At 33.1% G+C, this 23,549-nt stretch overlaps 1 protein-coding gene across 3 annotated transcripts; it reads right to left on the bottom strand.

Moving 5' to 3' along the window:
* Window positions 1-34: 34 nt before the first annotated feature.
* LOC132192890 (arylalkylamine N-acetyltransferase 1-like) lies at window positions 35-22,191 on the bottom strand. Of its 3 annotated transcripts, none has more exons than XM_059613100.1 (3): window positions 22,026-22,191; window positions 1,577-1,968; window positions 35-697 (listed from the first exon to the last, which is right to left on the bottom strand). In XM_059613100.1, the coding sequence occupies exons 1-3, from the start codon at window positions 22,056-22,058 to the stop codon at window positions 400-402; spliced, it is 723 nt and encodes a 240-aa protein (XP_059469083.1). In that variant the 5' UTR covers window positions 22,059-22,191; the 3' UTR covers window positions 35-399. The 3 variants fall into 3 exon arrangements, with proteins under 3 accessions (XP_059469083.1, XP_059469100.1, XP_059469092.1); XM_059613117.1 differs by lacking the exon at window positions 22,026-22,191 and adding an exon at window positions 10,515-10,631; XM_059613109.1 differs by lacking the exon at window positions 22,026-22,191 and adding an exon at window positions 7,637-7,796.
* Window positions 22,192-23,549: the final 1,358 nt, after the last annotated feature.

Raw genomic sequence — 23,549 nt, 5'->3', positions numbered from 1 at the left:
AAAAAAAAAAGGAGAATGAAAATAAACACCACAGTTTGTATAATTATATGCTATTATCATTTTTATTTAGTTTCTTTTTTGTACAATTTTATTAGATCATGGTTCAGAGATACTCTGAAAGTTCGGCTTTGTGAGAATTGTGTACAAGATGATGATTTCATTTTTGTATTATTGCTCAGTCACACTCAGTTTTTGTGCTGCCAAAAGTGGCACTACTTTTCTTTTTGAGATATATAATTAAATAATGAGCGGTTAGATTCAATCTTTGAAGAAAACGCCAACATAATAAAATAAAACGTTAGAATAGACATGGGAAATGAGTAAAATGCAGTGAAGTGGAAAGGAGCGGCGATTTTTCAGTTTCTTCGTATAAAAAAATTATGTAAGAAAAAATCCAGATCACAATCTCTTAACATACGAGGCGACTTCGTCGTGGGGGTAGGCGGGGTTGAATGGGGGGTTTTCGACGCCCGGAGGTCGGTACGTGTTGTACTTCATGTGGTAGACAGGCTCGAGCCCGAGTTTGGCGACGGCCATGGCAGTGAACTTGCTTGAGCAGTCTACCCTGACGAGCGGCACATTCAGGCTGCTGGCCATTTCCACGGCGCTCTTCAAAAGGGCAGTCGCGATTCCCTGACCTCGACAGTTTGAGTCGACGGATAACATGGGGATCTCGAACACTCTGTCAACGTCAAACCTGTAGAGAAAAAAGACCACCTTGGTTATACTACAGATAAAAATATTTGCCGAATAAATTGAGATTTAAAAAAATATGCATGCAGCATGAAAAAGTTGGGACAGACTGGCATTAGGAATGATCCAGCGGAAACTAAAGTAACTAAATGAATATTATTTATGCAATTCAAATTTTCTTCAATAAGAAAGTTCATCGACTTAGGTTAAAGTTTCTTAAAACTTCACCTAATTCATATTACTTAATTGTGTCATTAGCAAAACTTCAAGCATAATTAACCTTGGATGAATTTTAAAAAATTACATAAAATTTGCATCCTTTTTATAATTTCTAAATTTATTTTAAACAAGCTTCCGGGAATACACAAGCTCGAAATATAAAGTTTAAAAAGATAATACGGACAATACCAATTTATAATTGTTTGAGATTTTAATTAAATTTTTTCTTTAAATTCAGACGCCTCATCATATTAATTTTTCAATCCATTAAAAAGCGTAAAAATCAGGATTGAAATGTTAATGTTGAATTTAGTTTTTTTATTTTTTTTTTAACTGGAAAAATATATGAATCGAAATAGTGACAATGATGCACAAGAATGATACAAATAGACGTTGAATATAAAATTTTGATTAAATAATAAGCATAAAAATTACCGTTCAAACACAGATGTCTAGACGGCGCTTTTTGTATATTCATAAATTTTCAAAATAAAAATTTGTTGTTTGTTTGAAAAAACTATTTTTAAATGATAACTGATTTGTAAAAAGAAAAAAAACCTGTTTCACATTTGAAGTCTAAATATTGAATCGATTAATTCATTTTTAATATTCTTATAATAGATTTTCCTTATATTTTATTTCGTCGAAAAATTGATTTACTAACCTGTGGTGCACATCGGCCTCTTTCTCGATGTGGGCCAGCAGGCCGAGGATGAGTTTGAACTTAGGGTTGGGGCAAGTTTCGGCCAGGAGCTGCAGCTCTTCGATGTCCTCGTGCTGGCTGATGGCGTTGAGGACGGCGCCGAGCACCTTACCCTCAGGCGACACGGCCATCAGTGAGATGCCCTGCTGCAGGGCGCCCATCGAGAACTCCTCCAGCTCGGGACACGAGCCGGGCCGCGAGTCGCCCACCAGCTGGATGCACACGTTCAGCGGCTCGTCCAGGAAGAAGTTGCGCCGCAAAAAGTCCATCACGTCCTCAAAGTGCTCTGGCTTCACGCGCACGATCTCGTAGTTGCGATCGCCGCGCTTCGACACCGACGTATCGCGCGAAACCTAAAACAAAACAAAAAAGTTTTTATTTTATCTGTTTTTAACTGTTTAATCTTATTTTCACTCAAAAATTAAATAATGAAGTTTCAAAAAAGGTATTTCATTTATAAAATGAAAGTATTCCAAAAATTAAATAATTAAGTTGGTATTGGTCAGTGTTTTTTCAATTATTCTTTTATTTCTCATTTGAGTGTCTTTTATATTTAACTACTATTTAATAAATGTGTGCCATTGCCATATGTGCAAAAAATCTGATGTAGCAAACAAGACATCAAATAGCAACCTTTCTCACATTTCTAGATTTTTTTTACTATAATTTGATTATTTGTACTTGAACACCAAATAAAATAAATTAAAATACACTTGAACAACGTGTCATGTCATAAAACTTAATTGACCGTTGCGATTTGGCTAAACGGCATTCACAAGACAGAGACGCCGAGTGTTGATTAATGGAATCAAGATTCAATGGGAAAATAATTATTGGCAATGATCTTGATTTTCTATCACGTGTGCCGTTATGCCAAAAAACGAACCGGTAGTAACTGAAGTAAAAATTATTACTTCAAGTCTAATGAAACTTTTGCTCCGAGTCATGCGAGCTGGTTAGACACTTTCATTATGGAACACGGTCAACCTTAACACAACACATTATTACAGTCTGTCTAACAAACACGTGCCACTTACAGTCTTTGAAAGTGCAAACAGAATTTCCTCTTGTTAATCCACAATGTTTCCTAAATCTGTTTTTTTTTTATCTGAGGGAATTTTTTAATTCGTGGCATAATCAATTTTATTTGGTTTGGCCATACTTAAGAATATTATGAAATAATTGGATTTGTTGTTGAAAAACATAAGGAAATTTCCTTGAATCTTCATCTTTTTGACACCTTGAAAGAATCCAGACATATTTTTGAACTTTAAAGAACATATATGCAACCTTGACATAACAATGTGATTTCGAAAGCATTGTATTTTTAATCATTTTATATTTAAAACCAATTAGGAAATGGGCCGGCCGTGTTTCAAAGGAACTAGATAATAATCTGTCCTGACCTCAAGAAAAATAGAAAAGTATGAAAATACGCAGCTGTGTGTATCGTTTCCTTGTAAGGCGATCAGATTGTCTAACATTATTTTCCAGACTGATTTAAAACCAAAAAAAATTTGCTTCAAAATTAAGTTGTTGTAAGTCAATTGTTTAGTGTAGCTTTTACACCTGAGAGTTCAATAAATTCTTTTAACATGAAAAGTTAATCCAAATGACTTTTTCTACTTATAGGTGAGAAAAAAGATCACATATACCAATAATCAATTGAAATTGATATTGTTTATGAGGAGCAGCATAAATATCAAAACTATAATAGAATAAAAAGCTGATGAATTCAATTATATTATAAAACAAAAAAATTATTTTTATTCTATCATTTAAAAGAAATAATCATGGTTTAATAAAAGATAATATATCATATATAGAAGAAAGGAAGAGAATGACGAATAACTGGTATTTTTATTAGCCGCATTACCATGTCATCAATGTGTCACTTGCCGCTTTTATCACGTTCGATCTCGCGACGTGAAAAATTATTGATCGCGCCGCAAGTGCGCGAGCTGCTCTTAAAGGTATCTTTGTATCAGGATTTGACTGATGAAGACGAAGGTTTAGGTTGTTGACTTGTCGGGCGAGAAAATTGTTGTTTGCAAAGGTGAGCTAACACTTAATGGTCGTACCCAGCTGTGATGCTAAGGACAAGGTCGCGAGTCGCGCGCCGGTCGAGTGCAGATCTCGCGCGCCCTCAATTATGCGCAGCTACCTCGTCAGCAGTTCTTGCATGTTGATCTTATAATATTATAATCATTTATGGAAACGTGGCAGGAAAAGTAAACAGGGGCTGCGAGTTGATTAGATTCCAAGATTGACGTGCGAGATGGAGCGTGCAGAAATGCAGCTGCGTAATTCGCGCGTCTCACTTCGGTGTTAATTGCCACTCGTTGATTCTTTACCGCGACTCTCCCCTTATTAAATAATGTGCGTACTGCGGCAGTGCAACGGTCTGACGATAAAACTGCTTTATTTTTAATTTAATTAACTAAGTGAATTTATGACATTAGTATGGAATTTTTTAAACTAATTTTTACGATTTTTGCTTTTTATTTTAGACGCATTTTCTTTTTAAATATTGTTAGGTAATATTTGTTGCTACTGTTTTACTCACTTTTTTTGGAACATTATTAATTATTCCAACATATCACAAAGATGAGTAAATAAAATTAATGTTATGTCCATTAAATTTAACTTAATATATTATTATAATTTTTTTAATAAGAATTTAATGAAGTAATTTAATAACCACTTTCAAATAATTACCAAAATATAATTTAAGTGAAACCACTTATTTTATATCCTTTAAAAATTGCTTTTTTAATTTCAACACTTATTGTTAGTCTTAATTGCAAAATACGCGTTTGTTTTTAATGAGAGATATCTCAACACGCAAAGAAATTACATAAGTGAAAAAGCTCTATCCTCATTTGTTATAAACATTAAAATTGGATTCATCAATCATTACGAGGAGCTAATTAGGTAGCAGTATGTTGAATTGGGTTTGCCAACAAGTGGAGCGGGATTTGGGATCAACAACCTGTGCGCCGTCTTGAACTTGATCAAGAAACTTTTACTTTTTTGCACTGTCAGCGAGGTGGAGAGAGAAGGCCGCTGTTTTTCACAATAACATGTGACTCAACGCCCAATACAGAGATAATTGCGAAAGTCTATTTTATTTTTTAACGCATTCCTGAGAAAAGAGGAAAAAGCACATAGGTTTACCTGGAAAATACCTTGACAGAGGTAACAGGAAAATGCAAGATAAGGAAATCTGAATAAATGCAAGCCTTCAAACAAGCTCGATCCGCACGAATGGTTTTTGCACCCCGTATATGAAAAAGAGGTTTTAGATTCAAAAGGAAAAACTGCAAATCCGTGACAACAACTAGGTAAGAATGGAAAGCATAAGAAAACTGAAATATTATTTTTTCCTACGAAATGATAACTTAATAAACGCGGTTTTTCTTTCCGCACTTTTATGTGCAGCGTTGAGATTGAAATTTATAGAGCTGTTTACACCTTAGTAGCCTATTACACTTTTGCATGCTATTTATGAAGCATGAAAACGTATAAAACTGATTTATTTGTGTCTTTGCGCAGATATATTTTGCGCGGGGAAGTTTATTTTCTCGTTTATATGCGAGATGAAAATATAAATTACGTAGTTGTTTATCATTTGCGCAGGTAAATGATCTATTGTTTAATTTTTCCGTTTTCTATTTGTTAATGTTCAGGGCTTCCTCAATTGAGGAAAGTATAATTAAAATGTAATTTTCAAGCGTCTATCAAAAGCAAGCTGAAATGTTCCCACTTTATTGTTAAAGAACAGGTAAAGTTGATACGAGTGAGAATTATAGCAACAATATTATTCATTATAAAGTCAAATTTTTCCGCAAATAAAAAAAATGTAGGCCATACAAGGTTAGGGGAGAAAAAGATCTACACGAAAATTTCTTTTTATATTATCGCAAAGAATATAAAACTGTTAGCTACTCCATTGTAAATGACTTTGTTGCCTTTGATGTAATTATAAGTTCATTTGATTTACTGAGATTTGCATTATAATTTACAGCTTGCTACTTTTGAAATGATTTATGCATTTATAAAGACACGTTGAATACGTTCTGAAATTATTGCAATTTAGCATTGATTTTATTTTATTTGGGACTCTTCAGGAGACTAAAAATATTTTAAGCTAGCTATAATTTACCTTTCACAAAAACTCGCAGATAAAAAGTTTTTATTATAAATTTAATTTCATATTAAAATAGTGCATCACTTTCTTTTCCAAGATGTATCGATATTCATGGCAGTGTGTGCCGTTATAAATATTCTCTTTTGAGCTGCGCCCATAAAGCAACCTTATTTATTTATTTTTTTAAGCTATCCTTTTACAGTGCTTTTATTTTTGTCATAAAATGAAATATAGGTTTGCAGTAAAATTTGCAGAATCTACAAAAGGTGAGCAAAAATAAAAATAAAAATGGTGGCCTGTTATTGTGAAAATAGTTGTGGTACTTTTTAACAAAAAATATGTCGCCAGAGGTCAATATGTAACCTAACCAAAAATAAAGAAGCCTCCCCAGGCATGTTTTGGTTAGGAGCGTGAAATGCGCTTTCAGTGTTTTGACAGCGTGTATATGGAGTGTAAAGGAATTGTGTGAGGCAATTCCAATGTTATTTGTTCTACTCCCGCAGCTACAAAAATGCTTTCACGTGGAGAGCTCCGGCTGGCAACCAAACAAATCTGCGCGCATTTTTCGCTCCTTCTCTTTTTTCTGCAGACCCGCAGCAAAAAAAAAAATGCTCGCATTGAGGCTGTGGGTTTTAAAAAGCTGCAGGTAGCCCTTTGGGCTGTCAAGTATTAAGAGCAGCTTTTGTGTGCTTAGAGGTTTCTGCGAAGCTTCTGCATTGTAAAACGTCTAACAGTATACAAACAAGCGATGCTGCGGAGCGTCGATATGGCGAGGATTTGAATATTCCAAGTGAAATACATGATGTAAAATATATGAGAATAGATTATGTCTTGAACTATACAACCAAAGCAAAAGATGAAGAAGCAAAGAGAATAGAGAGAGAATTTTAGAAAGTGGAGCTCCTCCTGAGACTTCCTACTTATTTCTGATTGAATTAAACTTCAATTGCAAATGAGATATTTTATATTGTTTCAAAACAAATTAAATAAGTGTAATTAAAAAGTAAGTAAAATAACTAATGAAATATTAAAAACAGAAACGCTGAGAATGCTTATATATTTATCGTAAAAATAAATATAATGAAATTACAAGGTAATTGGTTTTTGGTAAAAATTGCCCTTCAATTCAAATCCCAAAAACAGTGCCCTTCTTAAGCTATAAAATATTTAATTTTAATTAATTAAATAAGTTTCATAGTTAGCAGATTTGTAGGAGATTTTAAATAATATCTAAAATGTTTACAAATAATTTAATCGGTTCATACTTGCAAAGCAGCGAAAAACTGTTGTCTTTTCAAAACAAAATTTTTATATTATGTTTTATCTTGATGGTTTCTTTCCCGAAAGATATAACACGTTATAATGTGTTATTCATAACTGTTTCCTCTAGAACTGCTCTAGAAGTTCCCAAGAGTCTTTTTTACAGTCAAATCAAATTTAGCCTTTCTATAATACAATCGATGCTGTTTAGTTCAAAAATCCAATGTTCTCTCTACGCATAATTTTAACGGAACGTTTCTTTGCGTTTAAATGACTGAAATAATTGGAAAAATCAAATCATAAAAATAAAAATCATTTCAGAATTAAATTTTTATCTTGGTTTCTTCCGCAACTATATTCCTTTGTGATTCATTAGTTTCCTGTAGAAGCCCCAAAGGATATTAAAGATTCCCTTGCAATAAATATATCTACAAAAATTTTTCTACTTCAACAATTTTTATGAAGTTTTGTAGATACACAAGTTTCTTATTTTTTTTTAATCACATTTTTAATTATTTAAAATTATGTTTCAAAAAACTTCCACGGAGTTTGAAACTAAATATATAGCTATAATTTGACTTTGAGAAAAAAACTGAGAAAAAGGAACTCACTGCGCTGATGTTGGCCCATCGGGGCAGCGAAGCGGCACTTTGCAGGACGACGGGGTTGCTCTGCATGGTTTGTCTGTGTAGGATTCGCGGTTGCGGAGAGTTTGAGGCGCACAGGGCACTTTTTGCTTATATAGTGCCGGTGGTTAGATGAGACTTAAACGACCAACGCTGGCCATCCCACCCTGCTGGAGAGGAGCCGTTTGTGGAGGGGCGCGAGACCGAGTATTTTATCATTATATTCATTACTCTGATACGTTGTACTGAGATCACGCCCCGCTCTCGACTCCTCTCTTTTTTGCGATTCGTTGTCGAAGGGCAGCCGAACACATTCTTCAGCCCGTTTTTTGTGCCTCTGTTTTTTTAATCTTTGTTTTTCTGCGGCAAATTTTCGCAATGGACAAATGGCCGCTAATTCCTTTTTAAGCTCCGACTCGTTACGCGCACTTGGTGCCTTGAAATGTGCTAATTTTTAGGTAGTATAATAATTAAAACCGTCGTAAAGTTGTGTTTATGTTTGCAACTAACATCGCACGATTCTAGGAATGGAGAGGAACGATTTTTATACTGTAATGGTAGTTTTTAAAGGACGTAACATAATAGGAAAAAATTTGATAAAAATCTCAATATTTGCAATTTAATTGAAAATTATCTGGAACGTTTAGGTTTTCTTTAATTTTTCCACATCTCCATATCATTCAATTAAATTCCCTATATTGGTCTATTATTCATGAATTTTTTGAAATTTTTACCGCAATAACATAGAGCTGGTGCTGGTTTCATCACATGAAAAAATTCATGAACTTCAATTCTTTAATTTCAACAATTTAAGGGTGCCGCCCTGGAAATAACAGCCCTGTTTATAAAAATCATCCTTCATCCATTTAAAATAGTATCTATGTACTTTTGAAATGCAGCATTTGAAAAAAATAACATAATTTTTATAACAGTAATAATTATTATTTTATTAAAGAGTTAGATTCAAAACTTGCAGTTAAAATAATAATACTTTGCAAACTAACCCGAAGACTATATAAATAATTTTATTTTTCCTCATTATCAATGTTTTAAGACAAACAACCTAAGCCAGTGAGGGAGATTTTGTTTTTAATGTGTTAGGCAAATACTAATTTTAATGAGGGTCAAATGTTTCCAATTGTATTAAATAGAAATAAAAGTGGCAAAAAGTAGAAATCTGAAATGTTTTAATTTTTTAACCTTTTTTTTAACTGTACCTTCAATTAAATCTCAGAAAACATAAGGATGATCTCTTCTAATAAAAGGCACATGTGTTCTGCCTTTAATGCATTTATATATTTTTATTTTGCAAGTTTACAAGATAAACATTGAATGCACGATACAATCTTATGGCACTCACATCGATAAACAATAAACATACTTTCCTTATTGTGGTTTTTACACTATGCGATTAAATTTTCCCGCAAGAGAGAGAAATATATCGCAGATCAAGTTATCCAAGTTGAAAAGTGGTTCATCCAGATCACTGCAGAAAGCCCCACAATCATGACTACTCGTTTTTTTCGTTTTGCAAAACGGGTTTCCCGAAATAAATTAAAAAAAAATCTGTTGGGAAATCCTATCTAGTTCCCACCAGTTCCGTAAGACTCATCCTACAAAATTATAATCTAATTCTCAAGGCGCGTGGCCACACATAATTCCTTGTATCGAACTTGAATACCCTTTCTCTCGCAGCGGCTACTCGGTCGCTAACCGCGACTGCACCGGCGACCAGACGGGGAGATCCGACCGACCGCGCCGCGTCCTCTGACACTTTTGAGTTGTGCTGCCGCGTCGCACTCAATTTTAATTGCGTAGTGAAAAACTTCCCACGAGTGACGTCAATAGCGACTTGTTTGGGTATTGCAAAAAATTGGCAAATTAATTTGTGCATGTTAATTTAATTTCTCAACGTTGACATGTAATTAAGCTAACGTGTATGTGATGCAAATAAATTGGTCAATTTAAAATACCCAGTTTAATCAATCAGTATTCATTGTGAGACAAATTGGTTTAATTAGAGGTTTTAGAGTATGAAAGGTCGTTCAAGATTGAACTCTTTAATTTGAAAATTGGCATGATTGACATAATTATGTGAATTATTTTCCTTTATCAGTTGCGATTAAAAAAGTATATAGAAAAAAATCACATAAAAGGTCGATCGTTTTTTTATTTTTTATTTTATACTTCACTTATAATTTGTCCCGAATGGTTTTGCGATTTGAGAAATTTGTTTAGGCAAGGCGTATTGATAACCATAAATCCATCTCAGTCTTTAAAATATAATATTTACTCATAGAAACGTAAAAAATTTAAAATGGTAATTGTATAATTATGATTTTTTTTTTTTTAAATCTATAATTCGTCTATAACTCATCATCCTTCTGAAAAATTTAAATAGAGCGCAACAAATATTGCCATTTTTTTAGTCTTTTTATCTCAACCACATCAAAACAATAGAAAAAAATCAGCTTTTCAACCACATTAGTAATAGGCAATAAAAAAAATACTCATCAATGTTGATTAAATAAATTAATATAAAATCATTGAGGGAATGCATTATTTTAGATTTGATTTTCGTAAATATCTATTTGAATTTAAAATTTTTATAAAAGTTCATATAAAAACGTGTTTTTATTGCACATGAATTCTACAGCAATTTTTTCCTGACGAATACTGGCCATGCGTGCATTACTTAGAATGTATCTTGACCAAACATGGCTTATTGTCCACACCATAATTTATACGTTTTAAATGTTTGGATCAAATAATCCAACCTGTTTTACTGACCAGTCAAGTAAATTATGATGAATTATTTGAATATTGCAGTAAAAAGGTGGCAAGAAAAGGTGAAGTTACGTACCATCGATAATATCTTCAAGGTTGTCTACTCCTTATTTACGCCCACAAAATAAACGTTTTATTTGACGTATGATTTCCAGTACATTAGCAAGACACTATTCTGTATCACACATTGGAGGGGACTGGCGCTTTGCTGCGCCCTCGTGCTCTTATCAGTGCTCTCAGATGATACTAAAAATTGATACTGTTGCTTTATGGGTTGAGTTACTTTCTTTATCAGATGTGCACATGGGTGGTCTGCGTACACAGAAGGAAAAAAATCCAATACAGAGGAAGGACGTCCATCAAAGTGCTAATTGTCAGCTGTCAAACGCATAGCAGAGTGTGTTAGAAAAAAAAAATGCGGAACGTGCACAAAATCCAAAGTAGAGAAATTTTCCTATAATTTTATGCATACAGGCAAATAACGTTATGTAAATTTCTCTCTATAGCTTGCACTGCTATAGGTGCCTTGCAATCGCGCGCATTCATCACAACTCGGTGAATAAATCGAGCGTGTCCATCTGATGGATTTATTGTTCGGAAGAGATTACATCGATTTGTCTTTTACGGCGCATACTTTGTATGCTTAAATTAATTAATTGGCATTTTATCACGGCGGCATTGAATTAATTTAATGAAATTTAGTCTCTCACTTGTTTTTGTTTCTCATTGTGGCTGATTTGAGAAATTATGGTTGTTTCGACACAACTTCTTAATTAATTCTGTAGTTGTTGGAAGTGTTTGAACACTCACTAATTAGCAGCTGAATAATATATTCAATCTAAGTGGTCGGTGAGGAAATAAAAGAAAAGCAATGAAAACGATTACTTGCTTCCCTGGTTACAAATATAAATATTTAATTTGAACAAATAAATGTGGAGTAAAATGTTTTCCATTATTTAATGGAGATCTTTGCTAAAATTGGGCATTTTTATGAGTGCGAAACTCTTCATATTTAAAATTAAATAACATTAATTTTATCCAGAGCATAAAAATATTATTTAACCCCAATTCGGTCCAAATTTATGCATTTGACAGATCAAATGCTTTTTGATTCTGAAAGTTTCAACGAAGTTTAAGCTAGTTTTCCCTGCAATATAGTTGATAGTTAGTTATTTATTGTCTGCGATTTTGGTAATTTTATTTTTATATATTTTTTATTATAGTATAGAAATTATTATTTTACGTTTTGAAAAAACATGCATAACTCAATTGTTTTTCTAAGCGATATTAACTTTTATTTAACAAACTTTTCTTAAAAATATTATTCAATATTTAATCGGTGTTTGGTGTACAGCAAAAATTCTCTTGCTGAGCTGGTTTATCAATATCAACCATCTTCTTATATTGCACGTTGGTCACGTCATGCAAGGTCAGTGACCTCATCGGTCCACGACCTTAACTTTAAGCTCTTTAGAATGTCCAACGTTTAGCAATATTGGAATAAGGAACTTGGTCAGATTTTTCTTTTGCTTTTATTATGTAAATTAAATTGTCTTCTATTTTTAGTTTAACAATAAAAAAAGTCCTGGTTTAATTATTATTTTGTAATCTAACAGAACCACACAATTGACTGCAAACATTAAGAATACACCATCAAATCACATTAATTATAAAAATACAGCGATCTTATTGTTAATCGCGAGAAAGAAAACTACATAATTTGAACATAAATTAATTAATTGCTTCAATTTCATTTGCATCGTACCAGCGTTCTTTGAAATGAAAAAAACAGTCCCCCATGGCTGAAGAAATGCTCAGACAAATTATTAATCAAGGGAAAATTTATTCTCAATACATGAAAAAATGCGTTGAAGAAATAAAAAATAATAATAATTATTACTTTTTGCTACTACATTGAGCATTTCTCCGAAATAAATCGCAGGACCAGGGTTGCAACATGTTTTTGCCATTTAATTTTTTTCCATTTTTGCTTTTATTAATTGTTTTTAATGTGCTTACTCCTGATCGTTTTTCTAAACATTAATAACATTCATTAACTCGAAAATTTCAATTCAAGACAAACTAGTAAACAGAGATTGTAAAACACGGTTCTTAGAAATGGTAAAATTCCAATAATGGGAACATAAAAACATCAACTCGAGGAGCAAAAAAAAAAGGGAGAATGATTTAATCTAAACCCCCCTCAGAAATAATTACGTAAGGAGATATATTCAAGTAAATGCAAAACCGCAATAATTAAACCAGTTTTCATTCTTCTTCATTTTTTGCCAATCGCGCTCTTCCTAATCTGCTGCGGCCGAGAGTGATTGTAGATGACCATGAGATCGTCGAAAAAAGGAACTGCGCCCAAAGAGAGACCAAAAAGCACACGAATTTGAGAGAGTAAACAGAGTAAAAACCGTATAAACGAATAGAAGCGGAAAAGTTAAAAAAAAAAATTAAAAAATTAAATATAAGACCTTGTATGTATGAAATATCCTCATTTGCGAATCCCTCTTAGAACATGAAATTGGAATTATTCACGGCATGTGAACAATAAAAAGAGAGAATGGAAGAAAAGCGTATCAAGGGGCCACACCTATAGAATGATCGTCAAATAAAAAAAAAAAATAAATTTCAAGTACTCCAGAGCATGGATACAATAAAGTAATTGAAAAGGCGTCATTTAGCGAGATGTTCCACGATCGATTAATGGAAGTTCAATTATAATAGTCAATTGGCTGAAAGAATATTTCAGCCTCACTTCCTCAAAACCTTGTGTGCGAGCGGTGTAATTTGAACATACATTAAATGCTGGTCCTTTCATTGCAGCAAAAAAAACTTGATTTTTTGCTCAACGCCCGTGGGTATGCCAATTTTTCGCAACAGACCGACCTGCAAAAGAAACGCTGAAAAAACGACAACCGCTCAGGGCCGACCACTTGCACCTCAAAATCATGTGGCTTTGGCCTGCTGCAGATTAAAAAAAAATTAAGTAGTGAGAAAAAAAAACAGATTTATTTGTAAGTATTTAAGTAATATGAGTTGTTGGATGCTTGTTCTCCAGCAGATTGTATTTTAATTCGGAGGCAAAACGAGAGTAAAGTTTTTCACGTCAAGCTGTTTATTGTGAAAAATGATGCTTCTATTGGAAGGATTGGGAATTGGAAATAATGCACCATTTAAAAATAACATTCTGACACCAGTTAAAATTCTGATATACGTAATCGTTTTGCAGTACATATTTACAATTTACTTATCAATTGAAGAAGTTATCTGGAAAATATTGAATTTTTGTTAGTTTTCCCCCAAACAAATTGTAACAGATGAATTTATGGTTAAGAAAATGTATACAGACGTGTTTTATTCTACTAAATTTTTCGTCTTTATGTGGATTAATTTTTTTCAACAAAATTTGGAAAACTTTTCTAAACAATAAATGAAAGTCTATTTAAAAATATGGGCATATCTAGAAGATCGCAACGCCGATCGCACTGTCTTTAATTTAAATAAATATTAATATTTTAATATACATTTTCCATTTCGTTTTTTGGAATTATACCGATCGAAGGAAAGTTTTGCTTAGAACCTAACCTTATTCTTATAGTGCATATTATGGAATTTTAATTGCAAAAATACAATTTTCACGGTGTTTAGCTATTTTTCTAACCTTTGCGCTTCGCATTACTTCGCAAGAAAAATCAATGAATTGTTAGGAGGTCGCCAAAAAAAATAATAATAAATAAATAACTGCACTATAGACCAAAGCTGGACCGAAGGGAAAAATACACTCTAGAGTACATCAATTATGTTTATTTAAATTCAACCTCGAAAATATCGATAAATATTAGAAGGGGCAGTTTGCGCTACCGGTCGATCGGAATGGCTCCGACTCCACAGACGACTTTTTTTACTCGCGTGTGCTGTCGGCCCTTTTTGCAATCGCTCCGCTAACTTGACATTCATTTCCTGCTGTGGCACTGTTTGTGAACCTTTCTTACTGAACAAGTACGGGTGTGGGTTTTGCAATATATATTTTTTTTGAACTTGGACTTGGTCTTGATCTTAACTTGAATTGTTGGCATAAAAAAAATGCCGTCAATGTTCACTATTAAACTTGATAAAATAAAATGTCACTTTCCCCAGAAAAAAAATCTTATCTGAATATGTCGATCCCAGAAAAATTCTTTTATTTTTTTAAATTCTATAAGGATATTTTATTTCTATTATATTTTACATTTAATGAGAGCACCGTTTTTCAAAATCTTTAATCAAAACATTATTTCTTTTAATGTGAAAGATTTAGAAAATTATTAAAAATATTGTAAATAATTAAAAAAAAATATTAAGCTATTTATAGCTTATGTATTTTATTTCACATTCAACTCTTTTATTGTTATAAGCAGGAAAATATTCTACTTTGAGCTATTTGCATTGAAAATTTGCTTGCAATTATAACGTCGTCTGCTGCATACTGATTTGTGTCGTAAGTTAGCAATTAAATGAAAATTGCTGATTATTGTCAAGTAAACAAACATCCGATTAGTGCGAAGGTGTACCAGATTTGCTGACAGAGAGTTTTGCATCAATATCGATCTACGCTTTGCTCAACCTTTATGGAGTCGCGCGTGCCTCATTCATACATAATTGACTCGTTGGAAAATTATAAAGAATGATTAAGCTCAGAAAAGCAATGTCATGCGTTAAAATAATTATGAAAAATTACCTATATAATAATTATTCCTCGCTTTCAACTTCATCTCAATTCCTTATTGCAAAATTTTATTAAAAAATAAAAATATTGTTATCCTGTGAGAAAAAATTGTTAAGGTGTATTGTGTATTTCACGAAAAATTGAAACCGGCTTAAATTTGTTGAAAATACAAATAAAGTAAGAAGGAAAAACTGAATCCACAAGGGAACTACTGCGGTATTTAAAAAATAAGGGATTTCTTCAATTTCTTGACTGGAGGAATTTGTGAAAAAATATATACGAATTGGGAGTTTCCATTTTTTTTTCTACAAGGTTAAGCTTGGTTTCAATTTTACTTGCAAGTATTAGCTTGAAAACAATTGGAAAAACTTATACCTAATAATGTAGAAATTGAAATTTCAGTTTGATAAAATTCACTTTTTCCCACATCTTTTTAGAATTTTTGAGGCATCTATTGGTGACAGTCGACTCCATTTTGTGCGGTGGCTCTAGATGAAAGTGTAGTGCTGAAAAAGTGGCTGAAGGACGCCCTGTGTTTGGGAATTAACAACTCCCCACGGTAGCGATTGGACTGAATAATTATAATCAGATTTCCATGATACAACGTCATCAGAGTGACGTTAAAACTCGGCAGACTGAATTCATTCGAATTTTGTAATGAGCAGTACCGGTCTTAACAAAAGCCGACGACCAAGTGAGAAAAAATTCTACACCAGACTCACTTTCCTTGCGCTCACGATTTAATTTAATTCATGAATTCCAACGCGCACTGATGCATGAGTGCTCACAATGAAAAGACACGTTTCAATTCCTGTCTATTCAGCTGGTGACAATTTTTTTTAAATAATCCCATTTTTTTTTTTATGAATCAAGATGACAAATGGATCAAACTAAAAATAAATTTTAAAACAATAAAGTTCAGAGCTTAAGCTTATTATTATTATTATTGATAATAATAATGGTAATATTTTTAGTACAGATAATTTATTGCTTTCACATATTTCAATCAAATGAAAATATTAAGAGTGAAGTCTAATTTGGTATTTTTAGGAAAAAAATGACCATTTTAAATTTTTTAGTTTGAATTTTAAACAAATTTTCTCATTTTTTCAATCAAGAAAAAAGGTAATGAAACTCAAGTGAAAAATCAAAATCTTGATGCAGGCTAAATCATTGGCAATTATAATGGGAAGAAAATGAGATTTTAATAATCCGCAGAATATTTTATGGATAGAATTGTGATTAATAAAAATTATTATAGAGCAACTCCTTTTAATCTGAATGCTGGAATTATAAAAACGATGCTCAATGATAAGTAAATAGCACCTTAAATAAAATGCTACGAGTTAACGTCGCAATTTGTTGCACCACTTTAAATTTATCGAACGACTTTTCAAGTGCATGCAGTCCAATTTATGTCCCGGGAAACATGCATTTAACACGGGCAACTCTCTTTCACGCGGTGTAATTTCATATAATCACGTGCACTTTTTACGAGAGGCACCTTGATCGTGAAATGCGGTCGTAAAACCACAACGCTGCAAAATGACGCGGACGTGTAGCTGCTGGAAAGTAACAAGTGGCTTCGTCGGCAGCTTGAATAAGAGCAGCAGCGTTTTCGGAGGTAGGCAACTTGCATGGCACGCATGCAGTGCCGGTTGTGCAACCGTGAATCCAGACCTATAGGATGATGCGGCAGAAAATTGTCACCATTTTTGTCAATAATTAAAAAAATTGATGTAGCGAACATATGATAAATATTTCATAATGGAAATATATAATATTAATTTTTTTGAATTAAATTAAAAAATATAAATACTAAATGAGGTTTTTTAAATTATCAAAATTTATTTTACCTTATAGAAAAATGCTTTTTAATGCGATTTTAAGTGCAATTTTTCCTAAATTGTTAGCCAAACTAGAAGCTGGTTCCCTTCTGGCCAAAAAGACTTTCATGTAATTTTCGTATGAAAAATATTATTATTAATTTCTTTTCAATTCCTATTATTATTGCATTAAAAAATTTAAAAAAGAAAATGGTTTTTTATGCCTTGAAATATAATATAAAACTTCCAAGAGCCCTTTAAGAACTTAAAGCCTCGGAAAGAATAATATCGAAATTATATCATCTAAAACTAAGATCTCTATGATACCATCTGTAAGTTTTGTTTGATGGAGAAGCAGAAATAACGGGAATTAATGAAATAAAACTCAATAAAATGTGACCTCACTAACTCGCCAGACTTTATTATTGAACTATATTTTTAAGGAAATAAATTCTTGTTCCCATCCACATATAACTAAAATAAACTAAATCTTTCTGCGACATATTTGCAAAATATTGATAGAGATACATAAAATGTAATTTGCAACGTGGACTATTGCAACCTTAACCTAGGTCGTTTCTCGAATGAAATAATTTATAATTGCAACAAAGTGTAATTAACGATAAACCTTTTTATCAAATCTCGTAATCAAGGAGCAGCATGAGTTACGTTTGTGTGTATCCGATATGAATTGTATGAATTACGAGTCCCTTTTATTTTTTACACGTGGAGCCGTCATTATAAATCAGTCGCGCGCAGCAACCTGTTTCAAACTTATGGAAATGAACTCGGTTGTATAATAATAATAATAATTGTAAAGCAGCGCAATCTGGAAGTGATTGAGTGAGGCCGCTAGTTCTTTCCCGGTTTTGAAAACTCAATACATTGCAAGGACTAGCAAGGACTGCCACCGAATAGTCCAGAACATTTTTGATAAGAAAATGAAACACTAAAATTGAGGTGGATTGAAAAGGTTTATTGTCTCAGATAATAACCTTGAAAAAGTAGCTAAATGTTGAAAATTTCTACACGAAAAAAAAATTTGCATATCGTTTTTAATACAGATCAGAATATAATGCATTAGTAATTTTTTTTACCATTTTGGAGCAAAAGCAGATGAAATCAAAACTGAACCGAAACTAAGAAATCATTAAATTTTAAAATTAAATTTAAAATTTATTAATATAATTTGTTGTATATGCCCAAAAATCCCGAAGAATTTTTGCCCATATTTACTGCAGTTTTTTCTGAGACATTAAAATCGTAAAGTAAACTGACGAGCAAAATCTACAAGCGTCAGAGGTGTGACCCAGCACCTGTCCTGCTTGTCTTGCACATTTTTTTGCCCAATGCCGTGCGCTATGCAAAGGTCAGGAGTGCAATTTATATTTATGTTCTGAACAACCTCCGCAGACGCACCAGAATGCAATTATCGCGGGAAAAGGCGAGACGCGTGCCCATAACAAGCTTTTCTGCTTATTGTCGATCCATGGCAAAATAATAATAAAACGCGCACGCGGTGATGTATAAAAATACAAAAATAGCATATTTATCTCAAATTAGAGCAGCTCGACGTCGCATGAAAGGACGTCTTGTAAATAAGGTAAGTGCAAGTTCTATTTTTTTTTTTTAGCATCGGGACAAATCGTCTGGTGAGCAAGGAAATAACTTTCCTCAAACCCTCGCTGTCAGCAAATTTTGTGCTTCTAAAATAATACTGAGAAAGTTGAGAATGGCAAAAACCTTGTAGCAGAGATGAAACGTTTTGCGTCAAAATTTAAACGAGAGAAAGTATTAAAAAACAACAATTGAAATATCGATAAGGACGAAAATCAGAAATGATTTAAATTTACCAACACTAAATTTAATATTATTGTGAATTCACCTGTTGAGTAATTCAATAACAATAATAGCATTGGTACTTATGACAGCCCTACTATATTGCATCTTTTTAATCCTATGATATGTTATACTACATTAAAAATTAAATTTGGTTCAGCGTGGGGCTATAGTCAGGCGAACAAAGATTGGTAAAGTATGCAACCGAAGTCAATTCTTTGACTTTTTGTCATAAGAACAATGTTATTGAATTGTACAACTGGCGAATTGAATCAAAAGTGAGCTTTTCCTTGATTCTTGAATTGTTAAATGAATTTTTGTTTCCATTGTTAAAAAAGCTGAACTTTAAAAAGCCATCTAGGAAAAGTTGAATCAAAGGTAAAAAACATATTTGGAATCAACCTTCAATCGTAAAATTCTTCCACTAATTTTAAATATAGCTTTTGAAATGCAACTGAAAGATAAATCGCTCAGTACATTCAAGGTGCACTGAATAATAAGTTGGACGTGTTGGGACGTGTATTATATCGTGTGTGGATCGATTATCCGGCGTTGTGGTGCGTAACAACGACTGAAAATTTGCAGTTTGATCAGAGAAGTAATATTTTATTGTCGACGCCCTCTTGTTGCGGATTTTTCTACGCCTCTGGAAAGTACATACAAGAAGTCGTTTCAGGATACGGTCGTACTTAGAGTCCTGCGGGTGAGGTAATGCCTCGCTGCTCTGTTTGTTCGAAACAGTCACGACGACATTTCGAATCGGCACTTGTGTTTGTGCATTTTGTGCCCTTCACTGAGAGCGAGCGATTACGATCATGCCCATTCACCTCAGCCATCCTGTTGTTGTACTATTAGCTCACTTGTTGCACCCACATATAAATACATGCACGTTAACCAGTTCCTTTTTGCGCTAATCTCGCGCAGACACTCGACCGACTCCGCCGAAAGGGATTTGTTTTTAAAGGGCATCGGGATAATATGGAGAGGCTTACACTGTGTTAGATACTTTTAAAGAGGATGCTATTTTTATTTTTACAGTTTTAGGCATAATTAAGTTAAATATTTGAAAGAATATCTTGACTACTTGAGCAGTAGAATATATGATAATAATTTTAGGAACTTTCGTCTATCTGGAATGTAATTTATTTATGCCATTTTAAACTTATATTATGATTATGATGGCAAAATTAATGATTATAGAAACAAGTTAGCATGTCGTTTGGCTTAATTTTAGTGTTTTGCTGCTTGGTGTATTTTTGAGAAGAAATTTGTGAAATAGTTAGTTCAGATAATAAGATAATATCAAGATTCAGATTTTGAAAATTTGTTTTTAAATGTTATTTTAACTTAGGCGGAAGTTTATAATTGGGAATTGGGAAATTCAAACAAAGCTATAGATACCATATTGGCTTTTGGAAATAAAAAATAAACAAACTTTTTGTAGCAGGAGAAACAAATTTTAAAAGAAAAAAGAAGAAAAGGGCTGTGAGGCTCTTCGCATCCTCTTTAATCCGCTCGACTTCTGAGATAGCTGCATGTGCTGACAAGGCTCACTAGTGTCAAGAAATTTCAATGCTTTGCTTATAATTTACAGCTTCGTGACGTGCGAAGACTTTTAAAATGCATCTGGATAGTAAAAGGAAAAAAAGGAGAACTTGTGAATTATGAATTAACTCTACAACGGACAACCAACTTTTTCAAGGAATTTCAGTAATGTAATTACCGAAATACCTTATAAGGATAAGAAGTTTCAAGTGCAAAGGCTAAAGAGACTCATAAACACTTTCTTAATTGCATTTAAAGGTGGTTTGTGTTGATAGTGATTTTTTTAATAGAATTTTGCATTTAAATGTAATAATTTTTGGTTTCACTTCTCTGAAATTGGGTACTTATTAAATTTTTGAAAAAATTAATGTACTAGCTCTTTTTTAATATTTATGCAACATCATTTCTTTCAGTAACGTATAAATATTGCATGTTTTTATAGATGCTCTGATTTAAAATCATAATTGTATTCAATTTTCTAAAAAAAAAAAACAATCAAACAGAGATTTGGGTTTTTCAAGGTCATGTCCTTCGTGATGATAGGAAAAAATTATTCATTGATTCAGGCTCCCTTTATTGCACCCATGTTAACTGGTCGACCCTTGTGTTTAAGCCATTGTTAACACTGATTGCCCCTCCATAGCCTTGGCAGAGGATATATCAATTTTAATAACTTAGCTTGAGATAAGTTATGTTCCACTTGTCTTCCTCAGAGAAGCTAAATTTAAAGTTAAATATTCATAAGAAAAGCCTGAAAATAGAATATTATGAGAACATATTGCTATTTTAATTTGCCCCAAAATTCATCCCTAGCAACGGCTTGTAGCTAATTAAACTATTCTGATTATTCAAAATCTGCAAGACTGTTTACTTTTACATACACAAAGTTTTATCTTAAATTTGCAATGGAAAATAATCATTTTAGAGGCTCAATTTTTCCCTCAAAAATTACGTGAAATTAATTTTTGACTCAATTTATAAATAATTATATATCAGGAAAGAAATAAAAATAATACATACTAACGACAAAACTTAAATAAATAATGATAAATAATGAAATACAAACATTCAAACCTGATTAAAATTTAATTTAATTGCCCTCTTTTTTAAGTTACTCAAATAATCAGTGAAGTAAGTATTATAACAAAATTTGCATCATTATTAAAAACCTTGGATTGGCAAAAAGGATAAAACTATAAACGCGATCCAATAAAGCAGCGAACTGTATATAAAAAGTGAAGAATTCATAGTCTATTTTTGCAGCCCCAATGTTATTGTTGGCCGAATCGCGCGCTCGGCGGCAAAAAATGCAATTCAGCTACGAATCCCCACAAGTCCCCGCTCTGGCCGCGGGTCATGTAGCCGGCACAATACCCCGACCGTCACGACAATTCAAAATATCCAGCACTCGGGAGAATGAAAGAAAGCAAGGGTGACGGTTTTTGGCACGGTTCTCCACTTAAATATCTCCAGGCAGCAAGCGCGTGAGAAAGAACATTTTGCAGAGAATCTTGGCAGGAGAAGAAGAGTGCTCGTATCAATTTGTAGGAGTGCATGTTTACTCAGCAGATCGATACAAAACTCAGCCAGCACCGATCGAATGAAAGGAAAAGTAGCACACCGCAGGGGAGGAAAAAGAAAATTGAAGAAAAGTTGAATTTACCTCGGTTTTCTCGGCGGCGTGGACTTGGTCCATTTCGCATCGGCCCCTCTGCGAATCACTCTTCAGTTGGCGTCCTCTCGGAGGATCTCGAATTGACAAAAGTTGCGTCGCGGATAGGGCTTCGCGCGACTGAAAGATAGCCCCAATGACGACGAGCGCAGTACGCACGCACCAGAGGGCTCCCCTTCGGCCAAAGTTTATTTTGAATAATGATTCTATGTGGCAGCCAACGAACCAGAGATGCAATTCCCCTCTGATGAAAAGAAAAGATTTTGCCGTGCCACACAAAACTTCCTCCCTGGAACGCTTTTCCCGATGCTGTAATTGGGAGGTAACTCTTGTGAGAGTCGCCGTTATTTCCCCTAAATTCATTTGTACTAAAAATGCTTCAGATTTTGGTTTTGCAGAAGAAAAATTTCTTTCAATGGGCAGTGAGGATTATTCAATAGAGTAATCCTCCCGTTGTAAAACATTTGCTACGAACAAAGCTATTATCCCGAGAAATATCTGGAAAAATTTACTCGTAATTACAAAAATAATAATTATAAAGGTCTCGAACCTTCATTTCGCTTAGTTAAACTTAAATTTAAAAATTAATGGTTTTTATAAATAAAGTAGCTCATTTGATTGACAAGGAAGCACCTATTTCAACTATTTTAGTAAGTAGCAACCTATTTTGGTAAAAAATAATCAGTTGTGAATTTATCACCAATTGATATGTAATTATTTTTATTTTATTTTTTTATTTTTTTTTGTAATTACTAATTTTTTGAAAAAGCCCATATGAATTAAAAAATTACACTTTAAAAATTTCATAAAAAAAATTCTTCCATGCAAAATCTTCACTTCGGCTTTTTCAACAAAAAGCAGCAATTTTTGTTAAACTGTCAGCTGAAAAAATCTACTATTGTGCAAAATAAATCATTCATTTTGTCTCCAGCGTTTTCTAGATTTATATTTTTTATGGACGAATCCTGTTCAGAAATTTTGGGATGGTTAAAATTAGGGGAAATAAGGGTATCCCACTTCTTCAGTGGCGTTCCTGCGCAGGAACGCTTCTTTTTTTCTTTCTTTTGTTTGCCCATAATGAGGGCGCACCATCCAATGAATAGGGTGGAAAAAATCTGCGAGATAGAAAACGGATGTCGTCGTGTAAACAGCATCACGTGATGTATAGCATGGAATGACATACAGGCTTCTGTGTCGTGCTGTAACAAAGGCAATAAAAAATGTCTCGTTTATATGCGTGCGTACCCTTGACTGTCGCGAACACAAAATGTAAGAGCTTTATATCATGTGCAGTTATACTTATATTATATTTATCTACATTTTATGTATTGTAAGTGCTCGAGGCGGCTCGAGGGAGATTGTAGTTTATGCATCTGTCGAGGAAATAGAGTGACAGAATTATATATTTCATATAATAAATATAACAGTTATAGTTTTAATAGACTTGCTACAATATTTTTATATCTCTTTCTCTCGGGGATATTACTCAATTAAGTATGTATTATATTTATTTTA

The sequence above is a fragment of the Neocloeon triangulifer genome, unplaced genomic scaffold, assembly GCF_031216515.1.
Source record: "Neocloeon triangulifer isolate White Clay Creek 2 clone unplaced genomic scaffold, ASM3121651v1 ptg000001l, whole genome shotgun sequence".
Lineage (NCBI taxonomy): Eukaryota > Metazoa > Arthropoda > Insecta > Ephemeroptera > Baetidae > Neocloeon > Neocloeon triangulifer.
This window is presented reverse-complemented; position numbering and strand designations above follow the sequence as displayed.

Coding starts and splice junctions, on each gene's coding strand:
- LOC132192890 (XM_059613109.1), bottom strand. CDS start 7,702: ATGCAGAGCAACCCCGTCGTCCTGCAAAGTGCCGCTTCGCTGCCCCGA. Junction 1,969..7,636: donor GATGGGCCAACATCAGCGCA/GTGAGTTCCTTT, acceptor GTTTTGTTTTAG/GTTTCGCGCGATACGTCGGT. Junction 698..1,576: donor GAGGCCGATGTGCACCACAG/GTTAGTAAATCA, acceptor TTTTCTCTACAG/GTTTGACGTTGACAGAGTGT.